Source organism: Pleurodeles waltl, chromosome 7 (assembly GCF_031143425.1).
Source record: "Pleurodeles waltl isolate 20211129_DDA chromosome 7, aPleWal1.hap1.20221129, whole genome shotgun sequence".
Taxonomy (NCBI): Eukaryota; Metazoa; Chordata; class Amphibia; order Caudata; family Salamandridae; genus Pleurodeles; species Pleurodeles waltl.
Window position 1 is genome coordinate 1,190,432,912 of NC_090446.1, and position 21,173 is coordinate 1,190,454,084.

The following is a 21,173-nucleotide window of genomic DNA, read 5'->3' on the forward strand; positions in this document are numbered from 1 at the left end:
CAATTTATTGTAACATGCACCCAGAGGGCATCTTAGAGATGTCCCCTGAATACCAATCCGACTTCTAGTGTAGGCTGACCCGTTCCTGCCAGCCTGCCACAAACCAGACAAGTTGCTGGCCACATGGGGAGAGTGCCTTTGTCACTCTGTGGCCAGGAACAAAGCCTGTACTGGGTGGAGGTGCTTCACACCTCCCCCTGCAGGCACTGTAACACCTGGCGGTGAGCCTCAAAGGCTCACCCCTTTTGTTACAGCACCCCGGGGCATCCCAGCTAGTGGAGATGCCCGACTCCTCCGGCCACTGCCCCCACTTTTGGCGGCAAGGCTGGAGGAGATAATGAGAAAAACAAGGAAGAGTCACCCACCAGTCAGGACAGCCCCTAAGGTGTCCTGAGCTGAGGTGACCCCTGCCTTAAGAAATCCTCCATCTTAGTTTTGGAGGATTCCCGTAATAGGATTAGGGGTGTGTCCCCTTCCCACAGGGAGGAGGCACAAAGAGGGTGTAGCCACCCTCCAGGACACTAACCATTGGCTACTGCACCCCAGACCTAAACACACCCCTAAATTTAGTATTTAGGGGCACCCCAGAACACAGGAAATCAGATTCCTGCAACCTGAACTACAAAGAAGGACTGCTGACCTACAAGCCCGGAGAGACGACGGACGACGACAACTGCTTTGGCCCCAGCCCTACCAGCCTGTCTCCAGAGTCGAAAACCTGCAACCATCGACGCATCCAACAGGGACCAGAGAGCTCTGAAGCCCTGACCCCCAGGACCAAGAAACTCCTGTGAGCAGCGGCTCTGCTCAAAAACTGCTACACCTTTGCAACAAAGAAGCAACTTCCAAAGAACTCACTCTTTCCGCCAGAAGCATGAGACTCTGCACCCGACACCCCCGGCCTGAGATCCAGAGAACAAAAACCACAGGGAGAACTCCCCGGCGACTGCGACCCCGTGAGTAGCCAGAGACGACCCCCCTTGAACTCCACAGTGTCACCTGCAGAGAGAATCCAGAGGCTCCCCCTGACCGCGACTGCCTGGAACAAGGGACCCGACGCCTGGAACCAGCACTGCACCCGCAGCCCCCAGGACCTGAAGGAACCGAACCCCAGTGCAGGAGTGACCCCCAGGCGACCCTCTGCCTAGCCCAGGTGGTGGCTGGCCCGAGAAGCACCCCTTGTGCCTGCCTGCACCGCTAGAGTGACCCCCGGGTCCCTCCATCGTTTCATATCTATAACCCGACGCCTGCTCTGCACACTGCACACGGCCGCCCCTGTGCCGCTGAGGGTGTGCTTTGTGTGCCTACTTGTGTCCTCCCCAGTGCTCTACAAAACCCCCTGGTCTGCACCCCGAGGAAGCGGGTACTTACCTGCTGGCAGACTGGAACCGGAGCACCCCTGTTCTCCTGAGGTGCCTATGTGTTTTGGCCACCTCTTTGACCTATACACCTGACCGGGCCTGAGCTGCTGGTGTGGTAACTTTGAGGTTGCCTTGAACCCCCAACGGTGGGCTGCCTATGCCCAGGAACTGAGACTTGTAAGTGTCTTACTTACCTCACAATCTAACCTTTACTTACCTCCCCCAGGAACTGTTGATTTTTGTACTGTGTCTACTTTTAATGCTTAATGCCATTTTAACAAAGTCTGTATATGATATTTCTTTTATTCAAAAGTTCCTAACTTATCTGTGTGGAGTACCTTGCATTTTATGTATTTACTTCAAATCTTGAACCTGTGGGTCTTAAAACAAACTAAGAAAATATATTTTTCTATATAAAAACCTATTGGCCTGGAGTAAGTCTGTGAGTATATGTTCCTCATTTATTGCCTATGTGTGTACAACAAATGCTTAACACTACCCTCTGGTAAGCCTACTGCTCGACCACACTACCACAAAATAGAGCATTAGAATTATCTAATTGTGCCACTATCTTACCTCTAAGGGGAACCCTTGGACTCTGTGCACACTATGTCTTACTTTGAAATAGTATATCCAGAGCCAACTTCCTACAGTTGTGTACCATGGATGACGTGCCCATGTAGGGGCCACTAAGATCATGTTGAGGTAAGATTGTTTTATCTTCCGGATTAGAAACGTTAACAGTGGGAGGGGGGGGGGGAAAAGCGTAAACAAATATCCCTGACCAACTAACTCATAGAGCATTGCTCTTGGACTGAGGGTGTGGGTTCCTGGAGGTGAAGTTCTGGCATTTTCTGTTTTGATATGTTGCGAACAGATCGATTTGAGGTGTTCCCCAGTTTTTGAAGTACTGTTGAAGGACTTGTGAGTGGAGTTCCCACTCATGCGTTTGTTGATGCATCCTGCTAAGTAGGTCTGCTAAGTGGTTGTCTATCCCCGGGAGATATTGTGCCACTATGTGAATGTAGTGGCGAATCGCACATTTCCATATTGTTTGTGCTAGATCGGACAGTTGATAAGATTGTGTCCCTCCCTGTTTTTGAAGATAGTACATGGCAGTCATGTTGTCTGTATGTATCAACACTGTTTTGTGTTGCAACTGTGAAAGAAATGCTTTCATTTAAAACAATATTGCTTGCAGTTCCAGGTAATTGAAATGAAGAGACCAATTAGTATTGTCCCATATACCTTGAATGGTTAGGTTGAGGAGATGAGCTCCCCAACCGTTGTTTGAGGCATCTGTTGAGAGTATATACCCAATTGGCACTGATTAAACTTACTTGTAAGTCCCCTTTATCTGGTAGCCAGGGAACTGAAGACCTGTAATTTAGAGTCACCCCACGAACTGCAGCACTGGTTGTCCCACCCTAAATGTGACAAAGCAAAATTAAGCCTCCCAGTCTGCCAATGCAGACTGGAAGACCAGTTTCAAACTTCTAGCCCAACTTTGCCATTTAAAGCCACAGCAAGGTCAAATGTCCCTCTGAAACACGTGTAAGTCACCACATGACAGGCCTCCTGAGACAGGGGGCAGCATATGTATTTTATGTGTTTTGACAGTAAAAACACAAAAGTGACTTTTTTTTTTTTACTGTGGAAAGACTTGGTCGTCCCATTGGCGAGTACTGGGTTAAACGCTGACACCTCATCTGTGCTTTCTCCTCAACAGTGCGGTCTAAATTGGTACTCCGAGGTACCAAACAACTCAATACATAAAGCCCAACTTGATTCTCAAGTCGAAATTCATTTAAGAAATTACAGTGTGCAACTTTTGCAACATTGCTAATTAATTGTGTTCAATCTCTTGTGTCCTTAACTGTTAAACAAAGAACTTGAACCCAAGACAGCTTTCTGGCCTCCTAGGGAGGCGTGCTAATAACTCTCAAAAAAGGAGAGAATGGGGGCCTGCACTGGACAGAGGTGTTACCTCTCACCTGCAAGAAGTCGCATATGCGTTGGCCCAAATGGGGAACCCTTGTCTTGGCTTCTGATATGAGGAAGTAGGATCTGAGGAAATGGCTTTAGCAGCCTATCCTGTAGTGTTGTCTCCCAAAGAAGCCTCTAGGTGACGCGGTGTGAAAGGCACCCATGGCTTTTGCGTTGTCAGTTTCCTTTTTGATTTTTACTAACATCTGATCGCCTGCGGGCTGAATAGATGCCCACCATTGAACAAAGGGCAGATTATGGAGATGCTGCTAGAAGATCTCCCGTTTGAAGCCTGAGATGCGGAGCCAGGCTTGTCATCCGATGAGGACAATGGTGCTGACAATTGTGATGCAGTGCCCGTGGTCTCAACTGAAGAGAGGATGGTGGCACTGGATATAGTTTTCACCTCTACCTCCTCCTCCTTGTTTTTTTAATTCCTCTGGGAGATGCCCAAATAGCTCTTGCATCTCGCTACAATAATCCTGTCATATCAGGAAAGGAGGCAACTGAGTGGGCTATCTTATAGTGGATAGTAGTAGCCCTTACCGCTACCGCCAGCATCCATTCTTTTATCATCAACCATGGCTGAAGCAAAATACTACTTGCATTCTGTATGGACGACAAGAGAGTCCGGTGGGACCTAAGGCTTGAAGTAGGCCAGATCATTGGGAGAAGGCTTGTATTTTTTTGTACCTGTGATATTAAGACCCTGTCCTTGACAGGCTCTTTAGTTGTTGGGGGCTGATAGTAGCATGCCTTTTAACATGGAGAGGAACTGGACAGTTCTCTCTGATTTGGAAAGTGCTTCCAAAAGGAAATGTCTTCCTCTTAAAGGACATGCATGTTTATTTTCTGGTAAGTGGCCGCCCACCGGATCTCCCTGTGGTATATCATGATGTTGTCCCAAGGAAATGCCCTAACTGGATAGTGATCCATGCCTGGATCCAAAACGATTGACACTGTATTCATTCCACACGTCTTTGGTGACATTGGGTCGGGTGGTGCCTTGTAAGCATCGGCAGGGCCAAAGGGGGTGCTTTCTCCTTAGGAGTGGGGAGACTTCTGTGGTGAGATTGGAGGCAATGGGGGCGGTGACACAGGAACTGGTGTTTGTGAAGGAAGTGCAATGTAGGGGAGTGGGCTGGTGTCCATGTCCTTGCGTGTTTTTAAGTTTAGAAGCTGGAGGTGGCTCCAAAGCCAACTGCTCCTCTAACGTTAGTCTACTCTTATGAAGCAAAGTCTCTAAAGGTCTTGTTGGAGGGAGCTTTGTTGAGATTTTCCCTTTTGGGGATGGATAAATAGTGATTTTGCCTTCCATCCAATACCTTCTGCAAACACTGAACGATAGGTTGCTCTGAGTCATTGATGCCAACTGTCAATGAGATCCTTGATGCTGATGGTGGCTTTGGAGTCAAGAGACACCCTAGGATCGAGGCTAGCTTCGCTACCGGCATCAAAGGCGCTTGAGGCTTGTGGATGATCTTATGGTTGAACAGGGATGATTCCAGAAGTCAGGAGGGCCATTTGTGCCGACCAGAGCCTAAAGCCGGAGAAGGTCCAGAAGACCGAGTAGTGATTGGCAGGCTCTATACCTGAACCCCTGGGGGGCAGTACGCTGCTTCTGTCCGAGGCCTCCTGGGAGACTTGGTGTGTGTATTGATATCGACCACACTTAAAATCCATGGGAAGGTCTTTGTTTGAGGGCCAGAGATTGTTGTGAACCTCTTGCTTTTCTTTCTCCTGGCCCACAGCCGACGGCTGATATGGCTGGATGCCGCAGCACCTACATCCTCACCTTCCTTGACACCTAGAGGTCAGGGGTGTCTGAGGCTTGCTCCTGCAAATGCTGATAGGCCCACCTTCTTTTCCAGCGATACAGGAGGGTCTTCTTTGAGTGGAACATGAGGAAGGGCTGGCTACTAGTGCTGTTATGGTTGGGGGGTGGGAGTGGACAGACATTAGTAACCTTGTGGTAAACGGACCAAGGATATTTGGTGTGGCACTGAGGACAGTATTAAAATGGTATCTGTTCCATCACTAGGAGTGCATTTTCTGCAGGGAAATCGATGAAGGTGAGGGCCAGAGACCCTGAAATGGGCCAGAGGCCCTAATGGTCTGAAGTTAGTGCTGAGTTGGCCTCCAGAGGTTGTTGCAGAGAGGAATGCTCTCAAAATGTAGGCTTTTCTCCAAGGATTAGAATAAAACATCACCGACTGGGTCCGAGTGGGAGAGCAGAGAACACATTGAAGCTCTGAGCTCCAGTAGTATACGTCCAAACTAAATTACAGAAAATACAATCAAATGGAGTTGTTTCCCCTGTACACTGCTGACTAAAGGAGGAGTCACAATAGATCTTGTGACTCAACAGACCTTCATTGAAGAAAAACAACTTGCAAACGTCTAAGATAAACACTAGAAGGCAGGAATATGCGTAGCATATGTATCTACAGCTCTAAATGGTATGAACATAAACCTTACGCCCTTTCTCTCACCATCTCTTCCTGTCCCCAATTTTTTGATTCTGGATTAACATTCTCCCCTTAACAGCACTGGTTGCATACAGGCTAATACCTAAAACTGTTTGTGTAACTGAACGGGTTCTCTGCTCTGTGAGGTGTAAGCGTGGAAATATAATGTTACTTACCCTGTAAGATTATGTTTGTAGATTCACAGTGTATCCACAGAAACACACGCTACAAACATGTTTTGCCTCATGACTAGTTATGCTTGATCCTTCAGGGCCTTGTATCTTCTGAGAAATAATGATGATATCTAAATCCGGAGCCCCTAAATATGTTTACTGAGGAGCAGTTTGGCTTTGTGATTCTTTAAGAAGACAAGGGGTGAAGGTCAATGACAGTAATAGGACTCTTTCACTGTGCCTTGCATGGGACCCGTAAGGTTTTGTTAAGCTACTAATGGTTATCTACCCATATGTGTATCAGTGGATATGATTTTGGTAGCATTAGAGATATTTGGAACAAATGTTGGGTGTACAGTGTTGCATTTAGCACTTTACAAAACAATACGCTCACAGAAAAAGTATGTAAAAAAACAAAAAGCGCAATTTAAGTTATTTTTGCCTCCATAACAAAAAAACCTATTTTAAATATAGGACCTGCATTGCCTAGTAACTGAATCAATCTACCCTGCTCCTATTTGGCAGTCCTTCAACTGATTGCTGCTCTCTTGCCCTTACCTGCTCTTTGTACTGATCAGCATGACGGCGCTCATCTTCCACTTGCATGAAAACTTCTTTTAATTTCTTCTCTGTACGTCTAACTAATTTGTTTGAGGCAGCTCTTTCCCTGGGAAACAAAGTGACACAGATGAAGGCATCCATTAGGATTCATAAACAGAGTGATGAAAAACAGCATTACAAAACATTAGGATACCAAAACTGTTTCAAAGAAGCGCTTCCGTTTGAAAATAAATAACTGCTTTTCAAGGGGATCACCAAGTTTGACTAACAACTGGAGCATACAGAACAAGAAAGGGTAGCTTTTTTGATAGGTTCTCAGTGTGCCATCTTTCAGGGTCATAATAGCATTTGAGACATCTTTTGGAATTAACACTGTCTAGTTCTGCATCACCATTTTCCTTTGCTTTTCTCTTCCTTTGCAGAAGATGTCAATCAAAAAGGGAAAATGGATGGCTTGTACCTAAGTAAGTCACATTTACAGCTGCTGACCTGTATTTCCATAATAGGATTGACCATGCAGGCAAGTCAATGAGGCTGGATACAACACATTTTATCATCAGCATTGAGAACTAACCCCACCAGTTGGTCAATTTGTTATCAAATAAAAGGTGAAAAGAATTGTAATATGAAGATGAGAAATTGAACACCAACCTTTATCAAATAAATTAGTTTGGCTAGAACACTGGAAAGCCAGGATGTCATTAGGAAAACCTCCCTCCGCCCCTGCCCCCACACATGAGCTTTCAGGATTAGTCCTTACTTTGCTTCCTGCTCAAGCTGTTCTTCTAATTGTCCAATTTTAGCTTCTAAAGCACAAATGGTTGCCTTAAATTTGGACTTGACAGACCCCTCCAACTCTTGCAGTTTAGCTTTAAGCTCCTTGTTCTGCCTTTCCAGCTGCTGGCGTGCATTCTCACTTTTCTGGGCAGCACTGCGTTCACCTGCCAGCTCAGAGTTTAGAGAATCAACCTATGAAATAAAAATGGAAAAAGAGAAATGACATAGATAAGAAACCTTTGCTGCTCCCATATACTGATCAAAAGGGTCGGTTTGGTAAAAGTGGGCTTTCATCATGGGACGTTCATTAACACTTACAGGATTTTTGCAAGTTTACCTTCACATTTTGCCCCCATTCTGACTACTAGATACTGGTCTAATGGCTCTGAAATGCCCTGGCAGAACTCAGTGCAGGTGTTCTGACCCTTAAAATGATGTATTTAATCAGCTTGTTCCAAATTGGCATAGCTTAACTTGCTTGTAAGTCCCTAGTATATGGTACCAGGGTATCCAGCCCTTTACGTTAGTGCCCCCCCACCCGGGACTGCAGCACGAGTTGTGCCACCCTGGGTTGAACAAGGTAAAACATAGCTTCCGATATGCCACAGCACTGGACGGGCAGTTTTAAACTGCTAACTCGACTTTGCCTTTTAAAGTAATGGCAAAGCCCCAAACTCCCTTTTTAATGTAAAGTCACTCCTATGGCAGGCCTAACAAGCCCTAAGGCAGGTTGCTGTTTGTTAAAAAGTGGAACGTGTTGTAGGAAGTTGGCTCTGTATATACTATCTCAAAGTGAGAGAGAGTGTGCACAGAGTACAAGGGTTCCGCTTAGAGATGGATAGTGGCAAAATTAGGTAATACTAATGCTCTATTTTTTGGTAGTGTGGTCGAGCAGTAGGCTTATCAGAGGGTAGTGTTAAGCATTTGTTGTACACACAGAGGCAATAAATGAGGAACACACACTCAAATACTTAATTCCAGGCCAATAGTTTGTATATAGAAAAATGTATTTTCTTAATTTATTTTTAGAACTACAAGATTCAAGATTTGAGGTAAGTACATAAAAAGAGAGAAACACAAACAGGCACACAAAACACACCCTCAGCAGCACAGGGGCGGCCGGGTGCAGCGTGCTAAGTAGGGATCGGGTTTGCTATTGAAAGCAATGGAGGGACCCGGGGTCACTTAGGCGATGCAGGCAGGGCACGGAGGCTTCTCGGGCCAGCCACCAACTGGGCTAGGAAGAGGGCCGCCTGCTGGTCACTCCAGCACTGGAAGGTGGTTTCTCTCGGTCCTTGGGGCTGCGGGTGCAGTGCTTGGTCCAGGCGTCGGGTTCCTTGTTACCAGGCAGTCGCGGTCAGGGGGAGCCTCTGGATCCTCTCTGCAGGTGTCGCTGTGGGGGTGCAGTGAGGTCGACACAGGTTATTCACGTCGTTGTAGTCGCCTAGGAGACCTCTCTGCAGTGTTAGTTCTCTGGGGCTCGAGCCGGGGGCATCGGGTGCAGTGTGTGAAGTCTCACGCTTCCGGCGGGAAGAGAGAGTTTTGGAATTTGCCTAAAAAGTTGCTAAGTTGTTGCTGTCTTTGAACAATGCCGCTGTTCTCAAGAGTTTCTTGGTCCTTTGGGTTCAGGGCAGTCCTCAGAGGTCGCTGGTCCCTGTCGAATGAGTCGTGTGCAGGTCCTTTGAGTCTGGAGACAGGCCGGTAGGGCTGGGGCCAAGTCAGTTGTCTCCGTCGTCTCTGCAGGGCTTTCAGGTCAGCAGTCCTCTTTCTTGTTGTAGGTTGCAGGAACCTGATTTCCTGGGTTCAGGGTTGTCCCTAAATACTAAATTTAGGGGTGTGTTTAGGTCGGGGAGAAGTAGCCAATGGCTACTGTCCTGGAGGGTGGCTACACCCTCTTTTGTGCCTCCTCCCTGAGGGGACGGGGGCACATCCCTATTACTATTGGGGGAATCCTCCAAACTCAAGATGGAGGATTTCTAAAGGCAGGGGTCAGCTCAGGGCACCTTAGGGGCTGTTGACTGGTAGGTGACTCTTCCTTGTTTTTCTCATTATTATTTTGTCGCCAAAAGTGGGGGAAGTGGCTGGAGGGGTGGGCATCTCCACTAGCTGGGATGCCCTGGGTGCTGTAACAAAAAGGCATGAGCCTTTGAGGCTCACCGCCAGGTGTTGCAGTTCCTGCAGGGAGAGGAGAGAAGCACCTCCACCCAGTACAGACTTTGGTCCCGGCCACAGAGTGACAAAGGCACTCACCCCATGTGGCCAGAAACTTGTATGGTTGTGGCAGGTTGGCAGAAACTGGTCAGCCTAGCACTAGGAGTAGGACTGGTATTCAGGGGGCATCTGGGTGGGTGGATTTTACAATAAATTCCACAGTGGCATCAGTGTGCATTTATTGTGCTGAAAAGTTTGATACCAAACTTCCCAGCTTTCAGTGTAGCCATTATGGAACTGTGGAGTTCGTGTTTGACAAACTCCCAGACCATATACTCTTTATGGCTACTCTGCACTTACGATGTCTAAGGTTTTGCTTAGACACTGTAGGGGCATACCTCCCCCAGGCTGGAAGCCACACAGGTGTTAGCCCAAAAGACAAGATTCAGAGGAGAAGCAGCCTTTGAAGGGCAAATCGGGAACACTTGAGAAAGCTGATGTTCTACCGTTTAGGTAGACAGGCTGGCACAAGGGACATGAAAGGGAAAGCCAGTTGTCAAACCAGTTTTCCAAGGGCATGTAGCCCTTTTTAAAGCCACACCTCTGAGTTGGGCTAGGGAGCTTTGGATGCCGAAAGAGGAGTTCTGTTATGTTGTTAGAAGGTAAAATGGTGCATATTTGAATAGCTAGATGCCACACTTCACAGGAAGTGGTCATCAGGAGGGAGGGAACCTGGTAGCCTTTTTGCTACCAACCTCATCCTGTCCAGAAGGCATTTTCTGAGCATAAATATGGCACCCTCGGCACATACAACTCAGAACTCGACTGCACAGGAAAAAGGACCAAAAAAGGAATGGCCTGTTGCTCTGTGGAACCAGCAAAGAAAGGCTGCACTGGCAAGGACTGAACCTGGTAGCTATCAAAGCTGTCTCTGCTGTGTCCTGCTTGGGGAGCTCCAGAGCCCAGCCAAAGTCAAAAGACTCCAAGGTTCAGTGAGTTAGCCTCCCTTTCACAACACAGGCACACAACATCTGAGAAGCCAATTGGGGTAAGTAGGTAGCCCAGATTCTTCAACCCGTCACCAATTGCCACCAAGCAGCACCAGGGACCAGGACTCAACATTAACAACAGAAAAGATGATGGACGGAGTGCTGAAACTTTTCAAACACTCACTCCCAGTCAAAGAGCTGGGTTTAATCCATCGTTCTTTTGCTCACCATGTCACCCCAGTTTGGACCCAGCGATATGCAAATCAGTCTTGACCTTGTTGCCAATGAGAACAGTCCAGCCCGAACTGCCAAGCCAGGTCCCCCGTGCACCGGAAACAAACATCGCGGGACCGGTTTCAAGGTACCCTTCATCAGCCAGGCTAGCTTGAGTTTAGTGGCACAGTGAGCACGGGACCCATGACTGGGCATACCCTTCCCACTTAGTACAACTTTGTCTATCATCCTTTTGTGTTGCTAGAGTGCTGAAACCTTTCAAACACTCACCCCTAATCCCAGATCCTGGTTAAATTTATTGTTTTTTTTTTTTTTTTGCTCACCATGTCACCCCAGTTTGGACCCAGCCATAATCAAATCATTCTTGACCGGTGCTCACTGGATTTAAGCTAGCCTGGTTGATGAAGGGTGATACCCTGATACAGGTCCCAGGGTGCTTTTTTCTTGCCCAAGGAGGACCTGGCCTGGCATTTTGGGCTGGACTGTCCCCATGGTGAACAGGGTCAAGACTGATTTTCAGATGGCTGGGTCCAAACCTTCAGCCAAACTCTGAGCAGCAAGGTTTACACAAAAAACAAATGTAAAGTTTTTAAGCAGCATCAAAACAATAGAAGAAGAAATTGACAAGACAACAAATAAATCCAACACCAATTTCTAAAAATAGACTGTACTTTTATGTATTTTTGGACCATAACGAAAAATATACACCAGAAGTACACAAGATATAGAATTTACAAGGTATAGTAAATCAAGGTATTTTTGTTCAACCGTAAAAAAGCATTGGCAAATTCAACATATGAAGAATGATAAGCTGTAAGAAAACACCCTCTTTCTTGGCATGGTTACCCCCATTTTCTGCCAATTGTCAGTATGTTTGACTGTGTCTACTGGGTTCTTGCTAACTAGAACCCCCGTAGTTTTGCTCTCTCCTCTAAATTGTATCTTGTTCTTCCCACAATTTCCATACTGGTCCCCTCCCAATGTAAGTCCCTAGAATATGGTACATAGGAACCCAGGGCATTGAGATTACAGGGGATCCCTAATGGCTGCAGCAATTATTCTGCCACCCATAGGGAGCCATGCAAAGGATTCTGCAGGCCTGCCATTGCATTCTGCGTGCCACAGGTGCATGCACCCATTTGCACTACAGGTCACTACACCTGGACACTATAAGTCACCCCTATGGTAGGCCCTCTTGGCCCAGAGGGCAGGGTGCAGGTACCTGTGTGTGAGGGCACCCATGCACTAGCAGTGGTGCCCCCACAAACTCCAGATCCATTTTCCTGGAATTTGTGAGTGTGGAGACGCCATTTTAGGCATGTACTGGACATCCTATGTCCAGCTACATAATGGTAACTCTGAACCTAGACATGTTTGGTATCAAACATATCGGAATCATACGCCAATACTGTTGCAAGTATTGGAAGTATGATTCCATGCACTCTGGGGGCTCCTTAGAAGACCCCCAGCACTTCTACCACCAGTCTTACAGGGTTTTCCAGACAGGGCAGCTGCTGCTACCCCTCCGACAGGTTTCTGCCCTCCTGCTGCTTGATCTGATGAAGCCCAGAAAGACAGAACAAATGATTTCATTTGGGAGACGGAGGTAACACCCTCTCCCTATGGAAATAGGTGTAACTGGCTTGGGAGGGGTAGCCTCCCCAAGACACTAGTTTGCTTTGAAGGGCAGATTTGTTGCAATCCGTGCATAAACCCGTCCACACGGTTCAGGGACCTCCAGGCCTTGCTCTAGCGCAAAACTGGACAATGGAAAGGGGAGTGACCACTCCCCTGTTCATCACCACCCCAGGGGTGGTGCCGAGAGCTCCTCCAAAGGGTCCCTGGGCTCTGCCATCTTGTTTTCAAGGTTGGCAGGGAACTCTTGGAGCATCTGAGTGGCCAAGCCAGGCAGGTTCGGTCAGAGGCCCCTCCTGATAGGTGCTTAGCTGGTTAGGTGACCAATTCCCCTTTCAGGGCTATTTACGGTCTTTCTCTTAGGTGGGTCCTCAGATCCGGCTTGCAAGATTTTAGAAGCACTCCTCTGCAACCTCTGCTTCGACGTCTGGTCACTGGAACCATGACTGGACCCTCCAGGAACCGACAAATGCTGCTACATAGAAGAAGACTCTTCTGCAACTTTATTTTCACATCTCCTGCCATCTTTGTAGCATTTCCCCAGCTGTGCATCCTCAGAAGACTGCAACTCTTCAGCCTGCACAAGAAGAAGAAGGAATCTCCATTGGAGTGAAGGAGTCACTTCCCTGCAACTGCAGGCCCCCACAGCAAGCGACAACTGGCTGTGTGGATATCCAGCTGTGTGGATCCTGCATCACAGGTCATGGTCCGGAGTAGTCCTCTTGGCCCTCTCTGCCAGCTGTACAACCTGGGTAGCCGTAAGCCTTTGCCTTCACACGCAGGGCAGTACCTCTGTGCACCGCTTCTCTTGCAGCTGCTAAGGCTTGTTTGCATCTCTTCCAAGGGATCTTCAGGTGACCTGTAGCTCCAGCCCCCAGCACTCCATCCTGCAAAGCACAGCCTCTTGGGTGGTTCTCTTGCGGCGTGGGATCCTCTTTTGTAGTGCTGCATGGGCTTCTTCTGCGACTCCTGTGTCCCGATCCTGTGGGACTCCTCCGGGTGCTGCCTCTGCTCCTGTGGACTCTCTGCGATGCAGATGGTCCCCTGTGACTCCGACTCCTGGGTTGACTCCTGGGCCTTGCTGGTCCCCGGCAGCAACTCTTTTCCACCAACTGCTAATGTGCCTTTGCCAAGGTTTTTCGGTGGAATTCCTGCACTGACAACCATCTGAAATCTTCCTTCCAGAGTGGGACTTCACCTGCAGGAACTCTTTGGCTCCAGGGTTGCAGTGCTGACCTGTTCTTCATTACCGTCGACCAACTGCTGCATTCACAGCTGGGTGGGTAGTAGCTTCTTCTCCTCTTGGACTCCACTGTGACTTGGACTTGGTCCCCTCTCTCCACAGGTCTTCTTTCTTCAGGAATCCACTGATTGTTTTCTTGCAGACGTCTCTGGGTGTCTTCTATTTCTAATTTTCCTCCTTTTGGGTGGTTTGGGGAAGATCCAGTGTTTTACCCTTGCATTCCTGGTTGCTGGGGGGTACTGTGTTACTTACCTCTGTGGGTTTCTACACATTTTACTTACCTAGGTGGGGGTACCTTATTCGCATTCCATTTTTGTAGAATATGGTTTGTGCTCCCCCTAGGGTCACTATTGGTTATTGCTATTTGCACTGTTTTCTAACCTTTCCTATGCCTGTTTCTGATTACTAGTGCGTATATTTAGTGTATTACTTTCCTCCTAAGGGTGGGTTACCTTTTCTAGTATTTTGTGGTGATTTGTTCCAAAAATAAAGGACCTTTATTTATGTACAACTGAGTGTTTTCTTTCATGTGTGTAAGTGCTGTGTGACTAGAGTGGTATTGCATGAGCTTTGCATGTCTCCTAGCTAAGCCTTGGTTGCTCATCCACACCTACCTATAGAGAGCCTGGCTTCTAGACATTGCATACACTTTACTAAGAGGGGATACCTGGACCTGGTATAAGGTGTAAGTACCACAGGTACCCACCACACACCAGGACAGCTTCCTACATAGGTGTATTACACCATGAGGCGGCACAACCAAACCATATAATACACCCCATTTCCTCTAATTGATACCTATCAGTGGGATCCAGAACTTGTGTTGAGCAGTACCATATAGTTGTTGAAATTAAGACACTGAGAATTCGCCTAAGGTAACACCACAAATGACACCCTTGTGCTTTCCCAGTAAGTGCCAAGTTCCATATTCTGCAGACATTGTTTTTAAGGAGCTGGTGAACGTTTCCAAGGAGTTGCTGAACGTTTAAACGATTTTCAAAAGTTGACAAAGTTTCCAAAAATTTCAAAAAAGATTTTAAAATATCCTGGAAGTCACTGTGTGCAAGGGGAACATGGAGCTTGAAATTGCCAATCCATCAACTCTCAAAAAGAAGGACCTGAAGGAGTTATGTAAGGACAGAAAGATCATTGTGGGGGAAAAACTGCAAAGGAGGAAGATCTGGTGAATGTCCTCAAGGCTTGGGAGGAAGCCCACAAAGCCCCACCGGCACTGTAAAAAAGACATACCCCAAGGTTGTGGGAAAGAAGAAAGAGGCTGAGGAGGGTGCCCTCCACTCCACACCAGGGCAATAATGTACTCTACAGCGAGCAGTGTGGGGCGCTCACACAGCAGCAGGAGACCCTTCAAAAGGGAGTAGCTGCCCTGGAGCTGGAAGAAATAGCACTGTCCTGGGAAGACAGGAGGCTGTCCCTTGAGGATAGAAGAGCTAAAGTGGGCATGACAGCTAATAAAAATTATAGCAGCAACCGAGACACAGGGTGTCCAAATCAGAATCCCCAAAGGGATTGTCCCAAACTATGTACCAGGGGATGACCTAGACAAGTGGCTGGCCTCAAATGAGAGAGCTCTCTAAATGAGCAAGGTGGGTACAAAACACTGGAGAACACTTCTATGGGAGTTCGTATCAGTAGTTGGTAGGGATAGACTGCTCATACTTTAGCGCAAGATAGCAGAACGTTACCCACACATATAGGCAGCACTTGTCCAAATGTATGGTCTCATTCCTGAGGAGTACATACAGAAGAATAGGATATCACACAAGGAGGCAACACAGACATGTATACTTTGCAGTCGCATCAGTAAAGGCACTGGAAGGATAAGTAAAAGCTAACCAGGTAAGTACCTATGAAGGGCTGTATAACTGGTTGGCCAAGGAGCACATTCTTACGAATTGCCCCTCGGAACATCTACACCAACATCTAGTAGACTTAAAGCTAACTATCACGTGGAGAGAAAAGGGGGGTGGTAGTAACCCTATCAAAGAGGTTCCTTCAGAAGCCAAGAACCCTGAAGAGGGGATCTAGACCCACCCCCTCGAACAAGAAGAGTAGTGGGGACTCAGGGCTGAACAAACTCTTAGATAGAGGTCTTCTGACTGCCAGACGTCAGGACACCATAGGGGGATGCAGCATGCCCCAAGAAGGAAGTTACCCCTGGGTGGCTTGTGTAACCTTTGAGATGGACACCTTAGAAGAGGGGTTCTTAGTAGCTTTTAACTGGGAGTAGGGTCAAGATGGTGATCCTTGGCCGTCATAGTAAGCATGTCCAACCCCTCAAGGTGAACAGGATCCCCTGAGACACACAGGTGCCACTCACACCATAGTGGTGGATCAATTAGTGTCCCCAGACCAGTACTTGCCGGGATAGGTAAGGAGAGTAGGGTAACTCCATGGGAGGTCACAGACTGCCCTGTGGCCTTAGTGTCCCTAGAGGTAGGGGGGTACCCTTAGCTGGCATAGGGTGGTAGTCAGTCCTGACCTCCCCTAGATTGTCTCCTAGGCTTTGACTTCCCAGAGGTTGGTCTGGGGCCAGAGGGGCAGCTGCCCAGGGCGCTGCCAGTCCCAAGGATCTTCTGAGTCATGTCCCTACGATTCTGAGACGTAGGCCCTAAATGAAAGGTAAAGGTAGTAAGGGAAGGCCATGTGTAGACAGGGACCAAGGGAGCCAGGGCCAACCTGCCCCAGTGGGTGAAGGCCCAAAGACTAACTCTGGCCCCTTCTGATCCCACAAAAGGTCATGGAGAGTCTGGTAACTGCTCAAGCTCAGGGTGCCCACCCTAATCTGGCAGAAAAAGGAGTGGGGGAAGGGTGTCTGCCACCTGAGGTGATAGACCTCCACTCTGAAAAGTTAAAGGGGTCCTCAGAAACCCATGTAGCCCTTCAGGTAGTCCGTCTACCTGTCATTTGGGAGCTCAGGGTGTGTTTCGGCGCACTGACAGCTGTCAGTAGCCTCAGGTGGGCGCTTGCCTTTGTGACAGAACTATCCTTGGCATGGGTTCAGATCTAAAGATAGAATGTGAGGTAGGTCCCCTGACCCTGTTGGTCACAGTTGGGTTACATTAAGTGTTGGGTGACCTCTTTGGGTCAGCTAGATTTTGCCCTAGCTAAGATCGGGTTAGAGTGAGGTGGGTAACTCATAGTCCCATGTAGAGGGTGGAGAAGCACAAGTTACTTCCTTTTGAAACTGTAGGAAAGTGCCCCTTTTGGCATGGTTACACCCCCACTTTTTGACTGATATCGGATGCTAACTTGACTGAGTGCATGCTAGGATCCTGCCTAACCAGGCCCCAACATCTTTGTTTTCTCCCCTAAACTGTACCATTACTTCCACAATCAGCACACAGCTAAGTCCCCTGTAAAAGGCACCAGGGGCACCAAGGGCCCTGTGGTCAGAGAGGGCCCCCAAGGGCTGCAGCATGTATTATGCCAACCTAAGGGACCCCTCACCAAACACATGCACACTGCCATTGTAGATTGGGTGTGTTGGTGGAAAGAAAAAAGTTTAAGTCAACATGGCATCCCTTCCTGGGTGGCATGCCCACAAACCACTGCCCATAACATAGCTATGTAACCCCTCCAGCAGGCCTTACAGTCCTAGGGCAGGGTGCCCTACACCTCAGGTGAGGGTATAGCTGCATAAGCAATATGCCCCTGCAGTGTCTAAGTCCATTCTTAGACCCTGTGTCTGCAGTGTGGCCATAGTGAATGCATGGGCTGGAAGTTTGTCATGATCAACTCCACAGCTCTATGATGGCTTCACTGAAGACAGGGAAGTCTGATATCAAACTTCTCAGCTCAATAAACCCACACTAATGCCTGTGTTAGATTTATTGTAAAATGCACACTGAGGGCATCTTAAAGATGCCCCCTGAAATTCAACCCACTCTCTAGTGTGTGACTGATAGGTCTGTGCCAGCCTGCCACTACAAGACGAGTTTCTGGCCCCATGGGGTGAGAGCCATTGTGCTCTCAGGAGTCAGTGACAAAGCCTGCTCTAGATGGAGGTGCTTCACATGTCCCTCCTGCAGGAACAGCATCACTAGGCGGTGAGCCTCAAAGGATCCTGCCTTTTGTTCTGCTGCCAAGGGCACTAGTGGAGATGCCCATCCCCCCTCTCCCCTATACAAAGCCCCACTTTTAGAGGCAGGTCTGGCGGGAAAATTAGCAATCACCAGGAGGAGTGTCCACCCCTAGGGCGTCCAGAGTGAAGGTGAAACCCTCCTGGCAGAATCTTCCATCTTGGTATGGAGGGTGATAGCCAACAGTGTTAGGTATGTGCCCCTCTTCCCAAAGGGAGTGGGCACAGGAAGGGTGTAGCCACCCTCAGGGTCAGTAGCCATTGGCTACTGCCCTCTACGCCCCTAAAACTAGTATTTAGAGGCATCCCTGATCCCTGCTTTTCAGATTCCTGGTGACCTAAAGAAGGACTGAAGAGCCGCACCAGCAGTGAAGACTCCAGACGACAACTAACTTGGCCCCAGCTCTACCAGCCTGTCGGCAGCTTCAAGACTCTTACTACAAGACGACGACTCATCCTGCAGGACCAGCGACCTCTACAAACCCCAGAAGACTGCCAGCCTTCCTTAAAGATCAAGATCTCCTGAGGACAGCTGCCCTGTCCACAAAGAAACCTCCAAAAAGGCCTCCAGAACTCTGCGGATCCACGAGTCCTGCCCACTCTGTGATGCCCATAGCCCGAGTCCAGGTGGCCACCTGACCAGAGAGAGTCCCCAGTTGATTCTGACCTTGATTCTACCCCGGGTTGACTCCTCCTGGCCACCACAACGCCACCTGAAGCCTGAATCCAGAGGAGGCCCCTGACCGTGACCAGATGCCTAAAGGTACCCCTGCACCCACTGCCCCCTGGCCTTGGGGAACCCAGTCGACAGTCCATCCACGTCGAGAGGAGTCTTAACTTATCTATCCAGCCGTTGGTCTTCTTGAGCCAACCCCTTGGACCAAGCCTGCAGCTTCTTTGTGAACCCGGAGTTTTCCACTGAAAAGCATCGAGCACCCGACCCTGTGTTTGCACCCTGCACCCGGCCGTCCATTGCCACTGAGGGTGTGTATTGGGTGATGACCTGTGGCCCACTCAGGGCCGATCGTAACTCCCCTTCCCCCACTGGGCCCGTGTCCTGAGACTGCGGGTACTTACCAGCAAACCGTTCACTTCCAAGACCCCCCCCCCCGTCTCCACAAGATCCAACGGTGCTCCTGACACCTCTGCACCCAGCCGTCCCCGTGTTGCTGGTGGTGCACCCTTAGGTTCTTCCTAAACTTTCCCCTGTGCACACCTCAACCCCCGAAGACTGGGTCTATAAGTCTAGTAGTTACCTGTAATCTGTGTATGTACTTTTCTCACCCAGGACTGCACTGCCTTCAATGAAAATTGCCCTGTCTACTTTTGATACCGAAAAGTATTACCTGAAAACTGTTTTCTCTGTGAATTTCAAACAAAGGCAATTGATACTTGAAAGTGATACATTCTTGAAGGTGTACTTACCTGCAACAAAGATCTTTAGGGTTCTGGAAATAAAGTAACAAATTATATTTTTTGATACATAAAACATTGACCTGGAGTTAATCATTGAGTGTGGGCCTCACTTTTGACTGTGCGTCTACAACAAATGCTTAGCACTACCCCCTGATAAGCCTAAATGCTGGACCACAGTACCACAAGAGAGAGCATTAGTATTATCTACTTTAGCCTCTGGGGAACCCCTGGACTCTGAGCACACTATACCTCACTTTGGTATAGTATATACATAGCCACCTTCCTACATTGGTGGATCAGCCGTGGGGTCTACTACTTTGCATTTGCTGGACTACTCAGCCAACATCACACAACTAAGTTCCAAAATTCCCTTTCGATTCAATACATTTTTTTGAATTGACAATCTTTCCAAACTTTTTTTTTTAAAAGTCCTGCAAGAGCCTTGGTTAAGTCCCTTGTAGCATTTCTTTTAAAGTTTAAAAAGTTACTATAGTTAGGGGGGGGGGGGGGGGAAGTACCTAGAAGTAGCCTTAGTTCCTAAAAGAAATCCCCAAATTTAGTAACATATTGAGCAGCTTAGAGGGCATGGTTGCGGAGCTCGACCTGACCCTTTATCCCCACCTCAAGACAGGAGCGATAAGGTCTCTGCAGACTCAAAAAGATTAAAACTGGTTCCAACCCTACCAAGATCAAGCTAAAGGAGCTCTTGAAGAGTACACAAAGGAACATCCTGCTGAGGAGGATGATCTGCCCTCTCCTAACCTAACTAGGGAAGACAAGGCCTCTGTAACCCTGTCCCCAAGTATAGTACTCACAGCACCTAGACCTCACGCAGGTGGGTCAGGTTCTACTGGGTCCACTGAGGACAGCGTCAGTGACGAGGACAGCCTTTTAGCAATGTTAGCCAAAAGAATAGCTTTGGAGAATAGACTCCTAGCTATAGAGAAGAAGAGATCAGAAATGGGCTTCACACCCGTTAATGGTGGCATCAACGTAATAACTAGGGACGGAGCAATCTTATGACCCTAAAATCCCCAAAGGAACTGTCCCCAAGTATAAGGATGGTGATGCCATCACCAAATGGTTTACAGCCTTTGAGAGGATCTGTGCAATGAAGAGTGAAAAATGTCTCACTGGGGAGGTATCCTTTGGGAACTGTCCACTAGTAAGTGTAGGGATGGACCTCTCACATTCACTGGGTCTGATGCTGCGTCCTATGACCTCATGAGGGCTACCCTGGTTGAGGGCTTTGGACCACTGAGAAGTATAGAATTAGGTTCTGGGGAGCTCACAAAACATCGAACTACTCCTAGCTTGACTTCATAGACTACCCAGTGAAAACAGTGGATGGTTGGTTAACTGGGAGTGAAGTGCACAACTAGATGGTGCTCTATAAGTTGTTTAAGAAAGAACACTTAAGTAACTGATTTAATGAAAAGTTGCATCAATATCTCGTAGACCTAGGTCCAATTTCTCCCCAAGAATTGGCAAAGACAGACCGACCACTGGGTTACGACTAGGGAGACCAAGACTTCCACTGGGGGTGACCAAAATAAAGGGGTTAGTATGCCTCCCCAGGTGAAGAGTGGCGAGACACAAGGATAAAAGTGAAGAGTCTTCTACAGGCCCCCAAAAATCTGCTCAGAAGGGTTGGCCTGAAGCTCTTCATCATCCACTCATGGGTACAAGTGTAAAAGCTTTGATCCCCAAAAGCCTGGTGTTTCAATTGTAATCAGAATGGGCACCAAACTAGACACTTGGCCTGTCCCAAAAACAACCCCCAAGTACTGCACCAGCTAGCACTGGTATAGCCAGTCTCCAGGTGGGATCTACAATGTGCCCTGAATAAACCAGGGTTCACACTGAAGCTATTTTATTCTCAGAGGGTGGGGTGGATGTTGCCCCATTTGCTGTCTGGCACCCTAACATGAACAAATATAGACAGCAACCCTTGATTAATGGGACTACAGTACAAGCCCTGAGGGATACAGGTGCCACTGTCACCATGGTGACACAAAAAACTGGTTTCTCCAGGACATTACTTTGCTGGATAAACATATCCAGTTACCAATTCTGATAA

At 48.1% G+C, this 21,173-nt stretch overlaps 1 protein-coding gene across 4 annotated transcripts in view; it reads right to left on the minus strand.

Annotated features, from left to right (window-relative positions):
- MYH10 (myosin heavy chain 10) overlaps positions 1-21,173 on the minus strand; it is a 955,741-nt gene that overhangs the window by 44,537 nt on the left and 890,031 nt on the right. For all 4 annotated transcript variants that reach the window (XM_069200300.1, XM_069200299.1, XM_069200302.1 and 1 more), the window contains exons 40-41: positions 7,310-7,518; positions 6,547-6,655 (exon numbers count right to left, since the gene is read on the minus strand). In XM_069200300.1, coding sequence (XP_069056401.1) covers positions 6,547-6,655; positions 7,310-7,518 — 318 coding nt within the window. The remainder of the gene's footprint in view (positions 1-6,546; positions 6,656-7,309; positions 7,519-21,173) is intronic.